This window comes from Carcharhinus amblyrhynchos, unplaced genomic scaffold (assembly GCF_965287045.1).
Source record: "Carcharhinus amblyrhynchos unplaced genomic scaffold, sCarAmb.v2.hapA chromosome_1255, whole genome shotgun sequence".
Taxonomy (NCBI): Eukaryota; Metazoa; Chordata; class Chondrichthyes; order Carcharhiniformes; family Carcharhinidae; genus Carcharhinus; species Carcharhinus amblyrhynchos.
The window spans coordinates 11,440-29,149 of record NW_027650995.1 but is presented as its reverse complement, the minus strand read 5'-3'; the positions used below and the strand labels follow the sequence as shown (position 1 = coordinate 29,149).

Here is a 17,710-nt window from a genome sequence, read left to right as displayed (position 1 = left end):
GGGCGTGTCCAGGTTTTAGCGGGCGTATTCAGAGCGGAGGCGGGGTCTCAGTGAAGGGGCGGGATCATTGGGAGAGGGCGCGGTCAGAGTGCAGGAGGCGTCACTTCCTGCGGGCAGAACGACTGCTTCCGTCAAGAGGGACGCGTCCAGGTTTTGTGGGCGGCGTTTCATGAGGAATGCGTCATATCCTGGGCCGAGTCCGGGGATTGCGTCACCGAGGGGCGTGTCCAGGTCTTGGGGGGGGCGAAGCCAACCCTCACTTCCGGCGCGCCGCTGCAATGTGTCCCCCCGGCCGCCGGGGGTGGTGAGTGTGTGTCGGTCAATCCCGTCCCCCCGGGCTGCACTAGGCCGCAGCTGAAGCCTGGGCCTCGCGTGGCGGCGGCGGCGGGAGAGGCCCCGGGATGTGTGGCTGAGGAGAGCAGCCTTGGCCCGCAAGCGGGGAGCGGCGGCCTGGGCCGGCCCCGGGAGGAGGTGGAGGCGATGGCGGCGGCCGAGGGAGAGAAAGAGCCGGGGATCCACAAGCGGCAGAAAGGAGGTGAAAAGATCCCCAAATCAACCAGGAACATCAGAGAGACAGAGAGAGTCACTCACAGACAGAGAGAGTCACAGAGAGAGAGTCACACACACACAGAGAGTCACACAGAGAGAGAGGGACAGAGACACGGAGAGACAGATAGACAGGGAGAGTCACTCACAGAAACAGAGTCACAGAGAGAGAGACAGAGACACACACACACAGACAGAGTCACAGAGAGAGAGACAGAGAGAGAGACAGAGACAGAGAGAGAGGGACACAGAGAGAGAGTCACACACACACACACAGAGTCACAGAGAGAGAGGGACAGAGACAGAGAGAGACAGACACACACACACACACACACACAGGGACGGAGAGACACAGAGAGACACACACAGAGGGACAGAGAGACAGACACACACACAGAGGGACAGAGACACAGAGAGACAGATAGAGTCACACACACACAGACGGAGAGGGGAATGTAGCCCGGCCAATCCACCCTAACCGGCACGTCTTTCGGACTGTGGGAGGAAACCGGAGCACCCGGAGAAACCCATGCAGACACGGGGAGAACGTGCAGTCTCCGCACAGACAGTGACCCCGAACCGGGAATTGAACCCGGGTCCCTGGCGCCGTGAGGCAGCAGCGCTAACCCCACACCGTGTGAAAAATTGACAGTGTTCCTGAGGACCGGTGTCCTGAAATCCCGACTGGGTTCGTGACAAAGCAGCGGCCTTGTGCCGGATGCCGGGATGGGCCGGCGATATTGGGCGGTGAGGTCTGCACAGGGAGGGAGGGTCCGGCTGTACACCGGCAGGTCTTTATTTGGGATTAGCAGGGTGCAGGGGGGATGTTTTGAGGTGTAGGGGCTCAGTGCAGGTCTCTGTGTACCCTGACAGACGGCAGTGTGGGGGTGGGGGGTGGATTGGTGAGTGTGTGGGCTAATCTTTGCTTGCTTTGTGTAGGTGCAAACGGTGGAGGAACTCAACTGAAGAGTCCAGAGAAGAAGAAGCGAAAGTCAAATGCACAGGTAGGGTCCAACCTCCGCGTGAGCACGACTGTAACCGGGAGATTCAGGCTGTGGTTTATACATCCATCCCCGACTGCCCTCCCCAGGACTGTTCCTTAAACTCTGACTGCTCACAAACCCTGCCCCCCCCCCCCACCCCGACTGTCCCTCAAACTCTGACTGCTCACAAACCCTGCCCCCCCCCCCCCACCCCGACTGTTCCTTAAACTCTGACTGCTCACAAACCCTGCCCCCCCGACTGTCCCTCAAACACCCCCTACTGCACCAAACCCATTCCACATTCTCCTCTACACCCCCCGTGGGAGCGAGTCCCACATTCTCCCCCCACTTCCCCCCGTGGGAGCGAGTCCCACGTTCTCCCCCCCCGTGGGAGCGAGTCCCACGTGCTCTCCCCCTCACTCCACCCTCTGTGGGAGCGAGTCCCACATTCTCCCCCACTTCTTTGGGCACTAAAGGTCAATTTAGCAATCCACCCTAACCCGCACATCTTTCGGACTGTGGGAGGAAACCCACGCAGATACAGGGAGAACGTACAGACTCTGCACAGGCGGTGACCCGAGGGCGGGAATCGAACCTGGGTCCCTGGCGCCGTGAGGCAGCCGTGCTGACCCACTGTGCCGCCCCATTTGGAATGGCACTGTGGTTTCTAGTGAGGGTTGGGCAGGGTGTGGGTGGGGGGGGTTCTTGCGGAACCGACAAAATCCATCTAACCCTTATGAAGATAGGTTGAGAGAGCTTGGTCTCTCCTCCCTGGAGAGACGAAGGATGAGAGGCGACCTGATAGAGGTGTATAAGATGTTGAGAGGTATAGATAGGGTGGATTCTCAGAGGCTATTTCCCAGGGCTGAAATGGTCGCTACGAGAGGACACGGGTTTAAGGTGCTGGGGGGCAGGTACAGAGGAGATGTCAGGGGTAAGTTTTTCACTCAGAGGGAGAATGGAATCGGCTGCTGTTGGTGGTGGTGGAGGCGGATTCGATAGGGTCTTCTCAGAGACTTCTGGATGAGTACATGGGATTTATGGGATTGAGGGTTGTAGGTAGGCCTAGTAGGTAGGGATATCATCAGCGTAACTTGTGGGCCGAAGGGCCTGTTTGTGCTGTAGATTTTCTATGTTTAACCCCATGTTTTGTTTCTCTCTCTCTGTCCCTCCAGGCCGCCCAGTTCTCGCACCTCTCCGAGTTCGCCCCTCCCCCCACACCGATGGTGGATCACCTTGTGGCCTCGAACCCCTTCGACGATGATTTCACCCCCCCCAAGGGGGGGGCGCCCTCGGCCCGCTTTCTTCGGCAACCCGGCGGCGGCCTACGGAGCCTACCGGCCGCAGTCGGCCCACCTGCACCCTGCCTTCAACGCCGGACCCCAGCCCATGAGGCGGCAGGCGCCTCACCACTTCCCCCCAGGCCAGCTGGGGGCGCCCTTCGGCCTGCCCCAGACCCCGGGCTTCGGGCAGCCGGGGGGCATGAACTTCGGGGGGCCCCCCTTCGGCTCCGCCATCGGCCAGGCTTTCAGCCCCCCGCCCGGCCAGCCCCTCCACCCGGGGCCCCCCGGCCCGTCCCCGGGCGCCGGCTTTGGGGGCATGCTGCCCCCCGGCCTGGGGCAGCCCCCGCGGGGCGAGATGATGCCAGGCCCCGGGCCGGCCCCCGCCGCCGGCCCCCCGCTGGGGCCCAAGTTCATCCAGCTGCCGGGGCCCTTCAACCCCGGCCCCCGGGGCAACCCGGGTTTCGCCAAGGGCGCCGTGGGCCCCCCCGGGGGTGGCGGGGGCGGCGGCGGCGGCGCCTCCTTCCCCAGCCCGGAGAGGGGCTACCCCCCCGCGGAGGAGCCGGGGGCGGCCAAGAACTTCCACCGGCCCGGCAACGCCTTCAACCCCCCGGCGAGCACTCGGGGTCCCCCCCGACGGGCGTCAACGGCAACCAGCCCGGCTTCAACCCGGCCCCGGCCGCCGGGGGCCCCGCCGAGGGAGGTGGCGGCTTCCCCCCCGCCGGCGCCAAGAGCGGGGGGGCGGGGGCCGGGCACCGGCCCTCCTCGGACCCCGTCTACCCCTGCGGCTTCTGCCTCAACGAGGTCAACGACGACCAGGACGCCATCCTGTGCGAGGCCTCCTGCCAGAAGTGGTTCCACCGGGAGTGCACGGGGATGACGGAGACGGCCTACGGCCTCCTGACCACCGAGACGGCAGCCGTCTGGGCCTGCGACTTTTGCCTCAAGAGCAAGGAGATCCAGTCGGTGTACCTGCGGGAGAACCTGGGCCAGCCCGTGGCTACCGACGCCTGACGCCGCGTGGCTTATCCCCCCCCCACCCCACCGTGTTGGGGACGTTGCCTCTCTGTCACTGGCCCACTTGACTATGGATGGGTGGGGGTTGTGGGGGTGGGGGGTATGTGAGGGTGGGTGACGGGCAGAGAGGGGGACGCTTGAAGGAAGGAGGGGGGGGGGCGGTTTGGTGTGTCATGATTTTGTTGGCGCGAATTTATGTCCACTTGGTGGGAGATGGGGGTTGGGTGTCAGTTTGAAGTTGGGTCTACACGTGGGCCGGTTAGGGGGAGTCCTCTGTCTGTATATTCCGGGGTGTTGGCAGGGAGTGGGGTGCCCAGTTCGGAGCTGCCTTTGTGCCCACGGGCCAGTTAGGGGGAGACCCGTGCCTGTATATTCCAGGGTCGGAGGGGCAGTTCGGAGTTTGTGTGTGCGCGCGCGCGCGTGTGTGTGCGTGTGTGTGTGCGCGCGCGTGTGTGTGTGTGTGTGTGTGTGCGCGCGCGCCGCGTGCGTGTGTGTGTGTGCGCGCGTGCGCACAGGCTGATTGGGGGGGAGATCCTGTGTCGGTATATTCCAGTGGGGAGGAAGTTGTCCCCTTGAGGTTTCAGATCAGCTAGAGACGGAGTTTCTCCACACAATTGCAGCCGTGCAGAGGGGGACGCTAGTGCGCTTGCGGGGGAGGAGGGGGGGGTGGTTGGGGAGGGTTTGGGGTTGGAGGTGGGGGGGGCTGTATTCCCAGCTCCCGAGATAATTATTTCCAGGAGCGTCCATCCGTCTACGAGCATCTTTGCAAAGTCAGGATCGCTAAGTACTGGGCAGGGGGAGGAGGTGGAGTGGGGGGGGGGGGGGAACGGGGAGGCTCCTGTTACATTGCCCACCCAGTGGCAGGGTGCCCCCCCCCCCCACCTCCATTGCTATTAATAAGTGGGAGGGGGAGGCCATTCAGCCCGTCCAGCCTGCCCCGCTGCGATGGTGCCTCACCATCCACTTCAATCCCTCCCCCGCCCTCCGTCCCCCAACGCTATCCCCATATCCCCCCCCTTAACATCATTGCTATCTGGAAAACCCTGCCTTAAACACACTGGCGGACTGAGCTTCCCTCCTCCGGGCGAGGCAATTCCGAAGATACAACACCCTCGGCGTCGGGAGATTTCTCCACGTCTCCATCCTAAGCGACTCACCCCGACTTGGAAGTGGCACCCCCCGCCCCACCACTCAAACAGGGGGGGTCACATCCGTCACCTTCGGGTGGCACAGTGGGGTTAGCACTGCTGCCTCGCAGGGCCAGGGACCCGGGTTCGATTCCCGACTCAGGTCACTGTCTGTGTGGAGTCTGCACGTTCTCCCCGTGTCTGAGTGGGTTTCCTCCAGGTGCTCCGGTTTCCTCCCACAGTCCGAAAGATGTGCAGGTTAGGGTGGATTGGCCGTGCTAAATTGTCCCTTAGTGTCCAAAGATTGTTGGTTAGGGTGGATTGGCCATGCTAAATTGTCCCTTAGTGTCCAAAGATGTGTAGGTTAGGGTGGATTGGCCATGCTAAATTGCCCCTTAGTGTCCAAAGATGTGTAGGTTAGGGTGGATTGGCCATGCTAAATTGCCCCTTAGTGTCCAAAGATGTGTAGGTTAGGGTGGATTGGCCGTGCTAAATTGTCCCTTAGTGTCCAAAGATGTGCAGGTTAGGGTGGATTGGCCATGCTAAATTGCCCCTTAGTGTCCAAAGATGTGTAGGTTAGGGTGGATTGGCCATGCTAAATTGCCCCTTAGTGTCCAAAGATGTGTAGGTTAGGGTGGATTGGCCGTGCTAAATTGTCCCTTAGTGTCCAAAGATGTGCAGGTTAGGGTGGATTGGCCATGCTAAATTGTCCCGTAGTGTCCAAAGATGTGTAGGTTAGGGTGGATTGGCCATGCTAAATTGTCCCGTAGTGTCCAAAGATGTGTAGGTTAGGGTGGATTGGCCGTGCTAAATTGTCCCTTAGTGTCCAAAGATGTGTAGGTTAGGGTGGATTGGCCATGCTAAATTGCCCCTTAGTGTCCAAAGATGTGTAGGTTAGGGTGGATTGGCCGTGCTAAATTGCCCCTTAGTGTCCAAAGATGTGTAGGTTAGGGTGGATTGGCCATGCTAAATTGCCCCTCAATGTCAGGGGGATTAGCTAGGGTAAATGGGAGTTTACGGGAAGAGAGCCAGGGTGGGATTGTGGTTGGCGCAGACTCGATGGGCCAAATGACCACCTCCTGCACCGTGGGGTGGGGGGAATCCTACCAGGGGAACTTCCTATGTCAACGTCACGCTGTAATTCTGACCTCCCACCAACGGTGGCACTTTGTATCTACCCCATGCCTCTCCCCCCATTAAAAATAACAAAGGTTACCCATGACCCTGATTCCACACCCTCCCCCCTTGTTCAGTGCCACAGGAGATTGACTTGGGACAATCATTTGCCTTTCACAAGGCAACTAATCAACGTTGGGGTGGGGGGCAAGTGGGATTTGTTAAGGGATATTGTGGGCCGTTTCTCGCCCGAGGGCGGAGAACTCGACACCACAGCTAAAGACATGTTCTGAGGGACTTGGTTCGGACGGGACAGAAAGCAGTCTGAAATATCGACGCACGCGAGGAAGATTGGACAGATTGTAACCACGGTTTATATCTCTCTCGATCGCTTGCAGTTACTCCAGGAGGTGACTGTTTTTGGCGCACGTCTACGATGTGTAATTTATCCACGGCAGACTGGGGGGAGCTGTCAGCGTCGTGGCTTCGTATGATTGTTAACCTCGCGTTACTGACCGACCGCCAGTGCGTCACTCTGTACAGAATGTTGCATTTTTTTAGCCTTTTTTTTAGTCCATTTTTATTTGCAGGGTTTCAAATAAAACTACCAAGGTACTTGAATTTAAAGTCTTCTAGTTTTATTTTTCTTATTCTCCCTTTCTAAAGAAGGTGAGTGAGGTCTGTCTCCCTCGCTTGAGGGCAAGCTGAGAAAGTATGAGGCAGGGCGGTGGGTGAGCAGTGCTGCCTCACGGCACCAGGGACCCGGGTTCTATTCCTGGCTCGGGTCACTGCCTGTGCGGAGTCTGCACATTTCCCCCTCCGTGTCTGCGAGGGTTTCCTCCGGGTGCTCCTGTTTCCTCCCACAGTTCAAAAATGTGCTGGTTAGGGGGATTGGCCATGCTAAATTGTCCCTTAGTGTCCAAAGATGTACGGGTTAGGGGGATTGGCCATGCTAAATTGTCCCTTAGTGTCCAAAGATGTACGGGTTAGGGGGATTGGCCATGCTAAATTGTCCCTTAGTGTCCAAAGATGTGTAGGTTAGGGTGGATTGGCCATGCTAAATTGCCCCTTAGTGTCCAAAGATGTACGGGTTAGATGGATTGGCCATGCTAAATTGTCCCTTAGTGTCCAAAGATGTGTAGGTTAGGGTGGATTGGCCATGCTAAATTGTCCCTTAGTGTCCAAAGGTGTGTGGGTTAGGGTGGATTGGCCATGCTAAATTGCCCCTTAGTGTCCAAAGATGTGTAGGTTAGATGGATTGGCCATGCTAAATTGTCCCTTAGTGTCCAAAGATGTGCAGGTTAGGATGGATTGGCCATGCTAAACAGAGCAGGAGCCCAGACCGAGCTGTGATACAACCAGAAAGAATGCTTTCTATGGGGCATCTGTAAAAGTTGATGAGAGTCGTAGCGGACATGCCAAATTTCCTTGGGTAGCTATGTAAATTCGGGCATTGTGTGTCAGTTGGCACATAAGGAGAACAGAGGTGTAGACTAATTTTTAAATGGGCACAAATCAGAAACACGAAGGGATTTGGGAGTCCTTGTTCAAGATTCTCTTCAGGTTAATGTGCTGGTTCAGTCGGCAGTTCGGAAGGCAAATGCAATGTTAGCATTCACATTGAGAGGGCTAGAATACAAGAGCAGGGATGGACTTCTGAGGCTGTATAAGGCTCTGGGTCAGACCCCATTTGGAGAATTGTGAGCAGTTTTGGGCCCCGTATCTAAGGAAGGATGTGCCGGGCCTTGGAAAGGGTCCAGAGGAGGTTCACAAGAATGATCCCTGGAATGAAGAGCTTGTCGGATGAGGAACGGGTTGAGGACTCTGGGTCTGTACTCGTTGGAGTTTAGAAGGATGAGGGGGGATCTTATTGAAACTTACAGGATACTGCGAGGCCCTGGATAGAGTGGACGTGGAGAGGATGTTTCCACTAGTAGGAAAAACTAGAACCAGAGGGGGCACAACCTCAGGCTAAAGGGACGATCCTTTAAAACAGAGATGAGGAGGAATTTCTTCAGCCAGAGAGTGGGGAATCTGTGGAACTCTTTGCCGCAGAGGAGGCCGGGTCACTGAGTGTCTTTAAGACAGAGATAGATAGGTTCCTGATTAATAAGGGGATCAGGGGTTATGGGGAAAAGGCAGGAGAATGGGGGGATGAGAAAAATATCAGCCATGACTGAATGGGGGAGCAGACTCGATGGGCCGAGTGGCCTCATTCTGCTCCTATTTTTAATATTGGTGGGGGAACTCTACGCAGAATGATGCCAACTGATGCTGAGAGTCACACACACAAAAACACACACATATTACAAGTAATGATGAGGGCAACACAACTTGCATTTCTATAGCGCCTGCAATGGAATAAAAAGCCAGAACAGCACTTCACTATGGTGTTTTATTATCCTGAATTTGATACAGGTATGGGAGGATACTGGGGACAGACAGACAGAGAGAGAGAGAGAGAGAGGTGGAGAGGTTTATGGAGGGAATTCCAGAGCTTAGGTCCCCCCCCAGGCAGCTGAAGGCACGGCCCCCAATGGCGGAGCGATGGGAATCGGGGGATGCTCGAGAGGCTGGAATTGGAGGAATGCAAAGATCTCGGAGGGTTGTAGGGGCTGGAGGAGGGTTACAGAGATAGGGAGGGGGGTGTAGGGGGCTGGAGGAGGTTACAGAGATAGGGAGGGGGTGTAGGGGGCTGGAGGGGGTTACAGAGATAGGGAGGGGGTGTAGGGGCTGGAGGGGGTTACAGAGATAGGGAGGGGGTGTAGGGGCTGGAGGGGGTTACAGAGATAGGGAGGGGGTGTAGGGGCTGGAGGGGGTTACAGAGATAGGGAGGGGGTGTAGGGGCTGGAGGGGGTTACAGAAATAGGGAGGGGGTGTAGGGGCTGGAGGGGGTTACAGAGATAGGGAGGGGGTGTAGGGGGCTGGAGGAGGTTACAGAGATAGGGAGGGGGTGTAGGGGGCTGGAGGAGGTTACAGAGATAGGGAGGGGAGAGAATGTTGGAAAAAAACTGGAGCACCCAGAGGAAACCCACGCAGACACGGGGACAATGTGCAGACTCCACACAGACAGTGACCCGAGCTGGGAATCGAACCCGGGTCCCTGGTGCTGTGAGGCAGGGGTTGCAAGTCCAACATCTCCTGCTTTTAGTTTCAGGTTATTATTTTGTTTCAAAATCTTTCTCTCCGCCGCCCCCCCCCACTCTCCCTCTCCCCCCCACAAGCCCTGATGACTTATTTTAACCTCCAGGTTGGCACACAGCAAGTCTCCTTTGGTAGCATGGGTGGCACAGCGGGTTAACACCCCTGCCTCACAGTGCCAGGGACCCGGGTTCGATTCCCGGCTCGGGTCACTGTCTGTGTGGAGTCTGCACGTTCTCCCCGTGTCTGCGTGGGTTTCCTCCGGGTGCTCCGGTTTCCTCCCACAGTCCGAAAGACGGACTGTTTAGGCTGTGGATTGGGCCGTGCTAAATTCTCCCTCAGTGTAACGCGAACAGGAGCAACTAGGGCATTTTCACAGTAACTTCATTGCAGTATTAATGTAAGCCAACTTGTGACACTAATAAATAAACTTTAAAAAAAACCCAGACCCCTGGGAGCTCTGCACAACAAAGGAGATTGTTATCGATTTCAGGAAGTGTAAAGGAGAACATGCCCCTGTCTACATCAACGGGGATGAAGCAGAAAGGGTCGAGAGCTTCAGGTTTTTAGGTGTCCAGATCACCAATAACCTGTCCTGGTGCCCCCCCCACGCCAACACTATAGTTAAGAAAGCCCCACCAACGCCTCTACTTTCTCAGAAGACTAAGGAAATTTGGCATGTCCGCTACGGACTCTCACCAACTTTTACAGATGCCCCATAGAAAGCATTCTTTCTGGTTGTATCACAGCTCGGTCTGGGATCCTGCTCTGCCCAAGACCGCAAGGAACTACAAAAGGGTGGTGAATGTAGCCCCAATCCCATCACACAAACCAGCCTCCCATCCATTGACTCCGTCTACACTTCCCGCTGCCTCGGGGAAAAACAGCCGGCATAATCAAGGACCCCCCCCACACACCCCGGACATTCTCTCTTCCACCTTCTTCCATCGGGAAAAAGATACAAAAGTCTGAGGTCACGTACCGACCGACTCAAGAACAGCTTCTTCCCTGCTGCTGTCAGACTTTTGAATGGACCTACCTCACATTAAGTTGATCTTTCTCTGCACCCTCACTGTGACTGTAACACTACATTCTGCACCCTCTCCTTTCCTTCTCTATGAACGGTATGCTTTGTCTGTATAGCACGCAAGAAACAATACTTTTCACTGTATCCCAATACAGGTGACAATAATAAATCAGATCAAACATGTTGTGATGCCTGCCACAGTTGAAGAGCAGCAGGCAGGCAGGGCTGTCTGGCTGGGGGAGGCTCCAGGGGATAAATGATGGCAGCAGCTGGGAGCTGAACCCCTCTATAAATACCCAGGACTACCTGTTCGCCTCCCATTGGCCCAGACTGGAGGCTGCCATGACAGACCGCTTCCCATTGGCCAGCCCCACTCCCTCCTGATGTAAGGAGGACGCTGATTGGACCAGGCCCACGGTCACGTGGTAGGAAATGTATCAGAGTTCGACTGTAACAAAATGAGCAGAAAGTGAAAAAAGTGGGAACAGGAAAGGTGAGAGAGAGAGGGATAGGGATAGGGATAGAGAGAGAGGGGATAGGGATAGGGATAGGGATAGAGAGAGAGAGAGAGGGATAGGGATAGGGATAGAGAGAGAGAGAGAGAGAGGGATAGGGATAGGGATAGAGAGGGATAGAGGGGGATAGGGATAGGGATAGAGAGAGAGAGGGATAGGGATAGAGAGAGAGAGGGATAGGGATAGGGATAGAGAGAGAGAGGGATAGGGATAGAGAGAGAGAGGGATAGGGATAGGGATAGAGAGAGAGAGGGATAGAGAGAGAGAGAGAGAGGGATAGGGATAGGGAGATAGGGATAGGGATAGAGAGAGAGAGAGAGGGATAGGGATAGAGGGGGATAGGGATAGGGATAGAGAGAGAGAGAGAGGGATAGGGATAGAGAGAGAGAGAGAGGGATAGGGATATAGGGATAGGGATAGAGAGAGAGAGAGAGGGATAGGGATAGAGAGAGAGAGAGAGGGATAGGGATATAGGGATAGGGATAGGGATAGAGAGAGAGAGAGAGGGATAGGGATAGGGATAGATAGGGATAGAGAGAGAGAGAGAGGGATAGGGATAGAGAGAGAGAGAGAGAGGGGATAGGGATATAGGGATAGGGATAGGGATAGAGAGAGAGAGAGAGGGATAGGGATAGAGAGAGAGAGAGAGAGGGGGATAGGGATAGGGATAGATAGGGATAGAGAGAGAGAGAGAGGGATAGGGATAGAGAGAGAGAGAGAGGGGGATAGGGATAGGGATAGATAGGGATAGAGAGAGAGAGAGAGGGATAGGGATAGAGAGAGAGAGAGAGGGATAGGGATAGGGATATAGGGATAGGGATAGGGATAGAGAGAGAGAGAGAGGGATAGGGATAGGGATAGATAGGGATAGAGAGAGAGAGAGAGGGATAGGGATAGAGGGGGATAGGGATGAGAGAGAGAGGGATAGGGATAGGGATAGAGGGGGATAGGGAGAGAGGGGGATAGGGATAGAGGGGGATAGGGAGAGAGGGGGATAGGGATAGGGATAGAGGGGGATAGGGATAGGGATAGAGGGGGATAGGGATAGAGAGAGAGAGAGAGAGGGATAGGGATAGGGATAGAGGGGGATAGAGGGGGATAGGGATAGAGGGGGATAGGGGAGAGGGGGATAGGGATAGGGGATAGAGGGGGATAGGGATAGGGATAGAGGGGGATAGGGATAGGGGATAGAGAGAGAGAGAGAGGGATAGGGATATAGGGATAGAGAGGGATAGGGATAGGGATAGAGAGAGAGAGAGCGAGGGATAGGGATAGGGAGAGAGAGAGAGAGAGGGATAGGGATATAGGGATAGGGATAGAGAGAGAGAGGGGGATAGGGATATAGGGATAGAGAGGGATAGGGATAGGAGAGAGAGAGAGAGAGAGGGATAGGGATATAGGGATAGAGAGGGATAGGGATAGGAGAGGAGGGATAGGGATAGGGAGATAGGGATAGGGATAGAGAGAGAGAGAGAGAGAGGGATAGGGATAGGGAAGAGAGAGAGAGAGGGATAGGGATAGAGAGAGAGAGAGAGAGGGGATAGGGATAGAGAGAGAGGGATAGGGATAGGGATAGAGAGAGAGAGAGAGGGATAGGGATAGAGAGAGAGAGGGATAGGGATAGAGAGAGAGAGGGATAGGGATAGAGAGAGAGAGAGAGGGATAGGGATAGAGAGAGGAGAGAGGGATAGGGATAGAGAGAGAGAGGGATAGGGATAGAGAGAGAGAGAGAGGGGGGGATAGGGATAGAGAGAGAGAGAGAGAGGGATAGGGATAGAGGGATAGGGATAGAGAGAGAGAGAGGGATAGGGATAGGGGATAGAGGGGGATAGGGGATAGAGGGGGATAGGGATAGAGGGGGATAGGGATAGGGATAGAGGGGATAGGGATAGGGGGATAGAGGGGGATAGGGGATAGAGGGGGATAGGGATAGAGGGGGATAGGGATAGGGATAGAGGGGGATAGGGATAGAGGGGGATAGGATAGGGATAGAGGGGGATAGGGATAGGGATGAGGGGGATAGGGAGGGAGAGGGGGATAGGGAGGGGAGGGGGATGGGCGGATAGGGATAGAGATTGGAGGGATAGGGATAGAGATAGAGGGGGATAGGATGGGGATAGGGGTGGAGAGGGGGATAGGTGGGAGGGAGGAGGGATAAGGAGAGAGGGGGAGAGGGAGGGAGAGGGATAGAGAGGGAGGGAGAGAGAGGGATAGGGAGAGGGAGGGAGAGAGAGGGATAGGGTATGGGGAGAGGGATAGAGAGACAGGGATGGGAGGGGGATAAGGAGAGGGTTGGTGAGAGGGATAGGGGAGAGGGGGAGAGGGATAGGGGAGAGAAGGAGGAGGAGAGAAGGAGAGGGGAGAGAAGGAATAGGGATAGGGAAGAGAGTGAAAGCGGGAAGAGGGGTAGGGGTGGAGGGGATGGAGGGTAGGGGGTGGAGGGGATGGAGGGTAGGGGGTGGAGGGGATGGAGGGTAGGGGTGGAGGATGGAGGGTAGGGGTGGAGGGGATGGAGGGTAGGGATGGAGGGTGGAGGGGATGGAGGGTAGGGCTGGAGGGTAGGGGTGGAGGGGATGGGGTAGGGGTGGAGGGGATGGAGGGTGGAGGGGATGGAGGGTAGGGGTGGAGGATGGGGGTGGAGGGAGGTGGAGGGGTGGAGGGTAGGGGGGTGGAGGGGATGGAGGGTAGGGGGTGGAGGGTAGGGGTGGAGGATGAGGGGTGGAGGATGGGGGGTGGAGGGTGGAGGAGGTGGAGGGTAGGGGGGTGGAGGGTAGGGGGGTGGAGGGGATGGAGGGTAGGGGGTGGAGGGTAGGGGGGTGGAGGGGGGGTGGAGGGTAGGGGGGGTGGAGGGTAGGGGGATGGAGGGTGGATGGGATGGAGGGTAGGGGGGTGGAGGGGATGGAGGGTAGGGGGTGGAGGGTAGGGGGTGGAGGGGGTGGAGGGTAGGGGGGTGGAGGGGGTGGAGGGTAGGGGGGTGGAGGGTAGGGGGATGGAGGGTGGATGGGATGGAGGGTAGGGGGGTGGAGGGGATGGAGGGTAGTGGGTGGAGGGGATGGAGGGTAGGGGGGTGGAGGGGATGGCGGGTAGGGGTGGAGGGGATGGAGGGTAGGGGGGTGGAGGGGATGGCGGGTAGGGGTGGAGGGGATGGAGGGTAGGGGATGGAGGGTAGGGGGTGGAGGGCAGAGGGGTGGGGGGTAGGGGATGGAGGGTAGGGGGTGCAGGTAGTGGGGTGGAGGGTTGGGGAGTAGGGGGAGGGAGGGTAGGAGGATGGAGGGTAGTGGGGTGGGGGAGTAGGGGGAGGGAGAGGGGGAACAGGGATGAGGATAGTTGGAACGGGGAACAGGGATAGGGGAGAGGGAGTGGGAGCAGGAAGGGAGAGACTGCAGGGTTAGGGAAAGATCCCAGACGGATAGACTGCTAGTTGTTCTGATGTGAATGATTTGGGGATTGGGTTGAATGGGGTTGAGTTGGTGATGTTACAGTTTGTAAATATTGTTTCTCTCTGGCCCCCCCCGGCCCCCAGCCCCCGGCCCCCGGCCCCCGGTTTAACATCCCCCCCCCTGGACCCCGGTTTAACATCCCCCCCCGGACCCCGGTTTAACATCCCCCCTGACCCTGCAGATTGATAACTGTCTAATGTTTATCTGTGTTTGGAGATTGGATTTGGGTTGTATGGAGTGGGGGTCACTCTCCCTTCAAATTAGTTCACTCTTTATTGTTTCAAAGTTCCTGAATTTCTTAATTTACTGTCTCTCTGTGCCCTCCCTCCCTCTCCCTCCCTCCCTCCCTCCTCTCCCTCTCTCCCTCTCTCCCTCTCCCTCTCCCTCTCCCTCTCTCCCTCTCCCTCTCCCTCTCCCTCTCCCTCTCCCTCTTCCTGTCCCTCTCCCTCCCTCTCTGTGCCCGTCTGTCTCTGTGCCCGTCTGTCTCTGTGCCCGTCTGTCTCTGTGCCCGTCTGTCTCTGTGCCCGTCTGTCTCTGTGCCCGTCTGTCCCTTGATCTTAATTTTGTTTTGTTTTGTTAACACGGGGGCAAATTCTGTGGCCAGAGGGGGCAGTTTGAAGAGAGTTGGGAAACGGTCAGTGGGGGGGGAAATGGGGAGAATTCAAATGGAAACACAGCGAGATGTGATCTGGAGCTGCTGCCTGACAGGGGCCTGATTCAATAGGAACTTCAGAAGGGGGAGAGGGGATTGGAGAGATATCGGAAGGTGACCTCCTGGGATGAAGGGGGAAAGAGTAAGGGGTAAGGAAGGCTAATTGGATAGAGCATTCAAAGAGCTAGTACGAGGAGGATGGAGCGAATGGCCTTTTCCCATGCTGTCCCACTGTTACAGGAGTTCTGTCCGTCTTTCCGCTTCCCAGGTGCAGTCTGGCAATCGAAGGGTTAACAGCATGGCGAGTGTTTCCGAAGTGCCTCCGAACTCCGGAGAGACACTGGGAATGGAGAAGGTATTCCCGATTCCCGATTCCCGAAATCATCCATAAAGCCTCTGTCACGGGGCAGCGTTTTATTGCCCCCTTCTGCTGGAGGGTCGGTGCTGAGGGAGCGCCGCACTGCGGGAGGGTCGGTGCTGAGGGAGCGCCGCACTGTGGGAGGGTCGGTGCTGAGGGAGCGCCGCACTGCGGGAGGGTCGGTGCTGAGGGAGCGCCGCACTGTGGGAGGGTCGGTGCTGAGGGAGCGCCGCACTGCGGGAGGGTCGGTGCTGAGGGAGCGCCGCACTGCGGGAGGGTCGGTGCCGAGGGAGCGCCGCACTGTGGGAGGGTCGGTGCTGAGGGAGCGCCGCACTGTGGGAGGGTCGGTGCTGAGGGAGCGCCGCACTGTGGGAGGGTCGGTGCTGAGGGAGCGCCGCACTGTGGGAGGGTCGGTGCTGAGGGAGCGCCGCACTGCGGGAGGGTCGGTGCCGAGGGAGTGCCGCACTGTGGGAGGGTCAGTGCTGAGGGAGCGCCGCACTGTGGGGAGGGTCGGTGCCGAGGGAGCGCCGCACTGTGGGAGGGTCGGTGCTGAGGGAGTGCCGCACTGTGGGGAGGGTCAGTGCTGAGGGAGCGCCGCACTGTGGGAGGGTCGGTGCCGAGGGAGTGCCGCACTGTGGGAGGGTCGGTGCTGAGGGAGCGCCGCACTGTGGGGAGGGTCGGTGCCGAGGGAGCGCCGCACTGTGGGAGGGTCGGTGCTGAGGGAGTGCCGCACTGTGGGAGGGTCGGTGCTGAGGGAGCGCCGCACTGTGGGGAGGGTCGGTGCCGAGGGAGCGCCGCACTGTGGGGAGGGTCGGTGCCGAGGGAGCGCCGCACTGTGGGGAGGGTCGGTGCCGAGGGAGCGCCGCACTGTGGGGAGGGTCGGTGCCGAGGGAGCGCCGCACTGTGGGGAGGGTCGGTGCCGAGGGAGCGCCGCACTGTGGGGAGGGTCGGTGCCGAGGGAGCGCCGCACTGCGGGGGGGATGTATCCAGACCCTCCCTCAATGATATTGACCTTTCTCCTGGCAGGAATCGCTCGTGGATACTGGGCAGGACAGGGTGAATCAAGAACTGACCGTGACAGAATGCCCAGGTAGGAATCTCTGCCCAGCTAGTCTGGGCGTCCCCGTGCTGCGTTGCCCAACCCATCGCTACCAAACAGGCAAACACAGCCACCTGCGATCTGGGAGACCGGTGTGTAAGTGTTCAGGGTTGATGTGACGTTCTGTTGTTCCCTCCCTCACAGCGGATACAGAGACACCTCGGACGCCGAGCGAACAGAGGCAGGAGGAACCGGTGGAAATCGGAATTGTGGATAAACAGGAAACAGTACAGGAGGAGGAGGTACCGGCGTCAATCAGTAATCCAACAGTCTGGAGCTCTCTGAGACTCACTGCGGCAATCGCCCGAGCTCTACCTGTCCTGGGAGTGTTTGATGGGGGGGACAGTGTAGAGGGAGCTTTACTCTGTATCTAACCCCGTGCTGTACCTGTCCTGGGAGTGTTTGATGGGGGGACAGTGTAGAGGGAGCTTTACTCTGTATCTAACCCCGTGCTGTCCCTGTCCTGGGAGTGTTTGATGGGGGGGACAGTGTAGAGGGAGCTTTACTGTGTATCTAACCCCGTGCTGTACCTGTCCTGGGAGTGTTTGATGGGGGGACAGTGTAGAGGGAGCTTTATTCTGTATCTAACCCCGTGTTGTACCTGTCCTGGGAGTGTTTGATGGGGGACAGTGTAGAGGGAGCTTTACTCTGTATCTAACCCCGTGCTGTCCCTGTCCTGGGAGTGTTTGATGGGGGGACAGTGTAGAGGGAGCTTTACTCTGTATCTAACCCCGTGCTGTCCCTGTCCTGGGAGTGTTTGATGGGGGGGACAGTGTAGAGGGAGCTTTACTCTGTATCTAACCCCGTGCTGTACCTGTCCTGGGAGTGTCTGATGGGGGGACAGTGTAGAGGGAGCTTTACTCTGTATCTAACCCCATGCTGTACCTGTCCTGGGAGTGTCTGATGGGGGGACAGTGTAGAGGGAGCTTTACTCTGTATCTAACCCCGTGCTGTACCTGTCCTGGGAGTGTCTGATGGGGGGACAGTGTAGAGGGAGCTTTACTCTGTATCTAACCCCGTGCTGTCCCTGTCCTGGGAGTGTTTGATGGGGGGACAGTGTAGAGGGAGCTTTACTCTGTATCTAACCCTGTGCTGTACCTGTCCTGGGAGTGTTTGATGGGGGGGACAGTGTAGAGGGAGCTTTACTCTGTATCTAACCCCGTGCTGTACCTGTCCTGAGAGTGTTTGATGGGGGGGACAGTGTAGAGGGAGCTTTACTCTGTATCTAACCCCGTGCTGTCCCTGTCCTGGGAGTGTTTGATGGGGGGACAGTGTAGAGGGAGCTTTACTCTGTATCTAACCCCGTGCTGTACCTGTCCTGGGAGTGTTTGATGGGGGGACAGTGTAGAGGGAGCTTTACTCTGTATCTAACCCCGTGCTGTACCTGTCCTGGGAGTGTTTGATGGGGG

General features: G+C 57.4%; 1 protein-coding gene and 1 long non-coding RNA gene across 2 annotated transcripts; both read left to right on the top strand.

Moving 5' to 3' along the window:
* The first annotated feature begins 266 nt into the window (after positions 1 to 266).
* LOC145340659 (pygopus homolog 2-like) lies at positions 267 to 3,881 on the top strand. Its single transcript, XM_080185124.1, is given in 5 exon segments — positions 267 to 535; positions 1,486 to 1,550; positions 2,705 to 2,827; positions 2,829 to 3,417; positions 3,420 to 3,881. Coding segments are annotated over 5 exon segments (1,236 nt in total). The 5' UTR covers positions 267 to 480; the 3' UTR covers positions 3,824 to 3,881.
* A 6,766-nt stretch (positions 3,882 to 10,647) lies between these two features.
* Positions 10,648 to 16,538, top strand: LOC145340661 (uncharacterized). Its single transcript, XR_013886275.1, has 4 exons — positions 10,648 to 10,730; positions 15,113 to 15,199; positions 16,229 to 16,292; positions 16,446 to 16,538. It is a non-coding gene; the product is annotated as an uncharacterized LOC145340661 (long non-coding RNA).
* Positions 16,539 to 17,710: the final 1,172 nt, after the last annotated feature.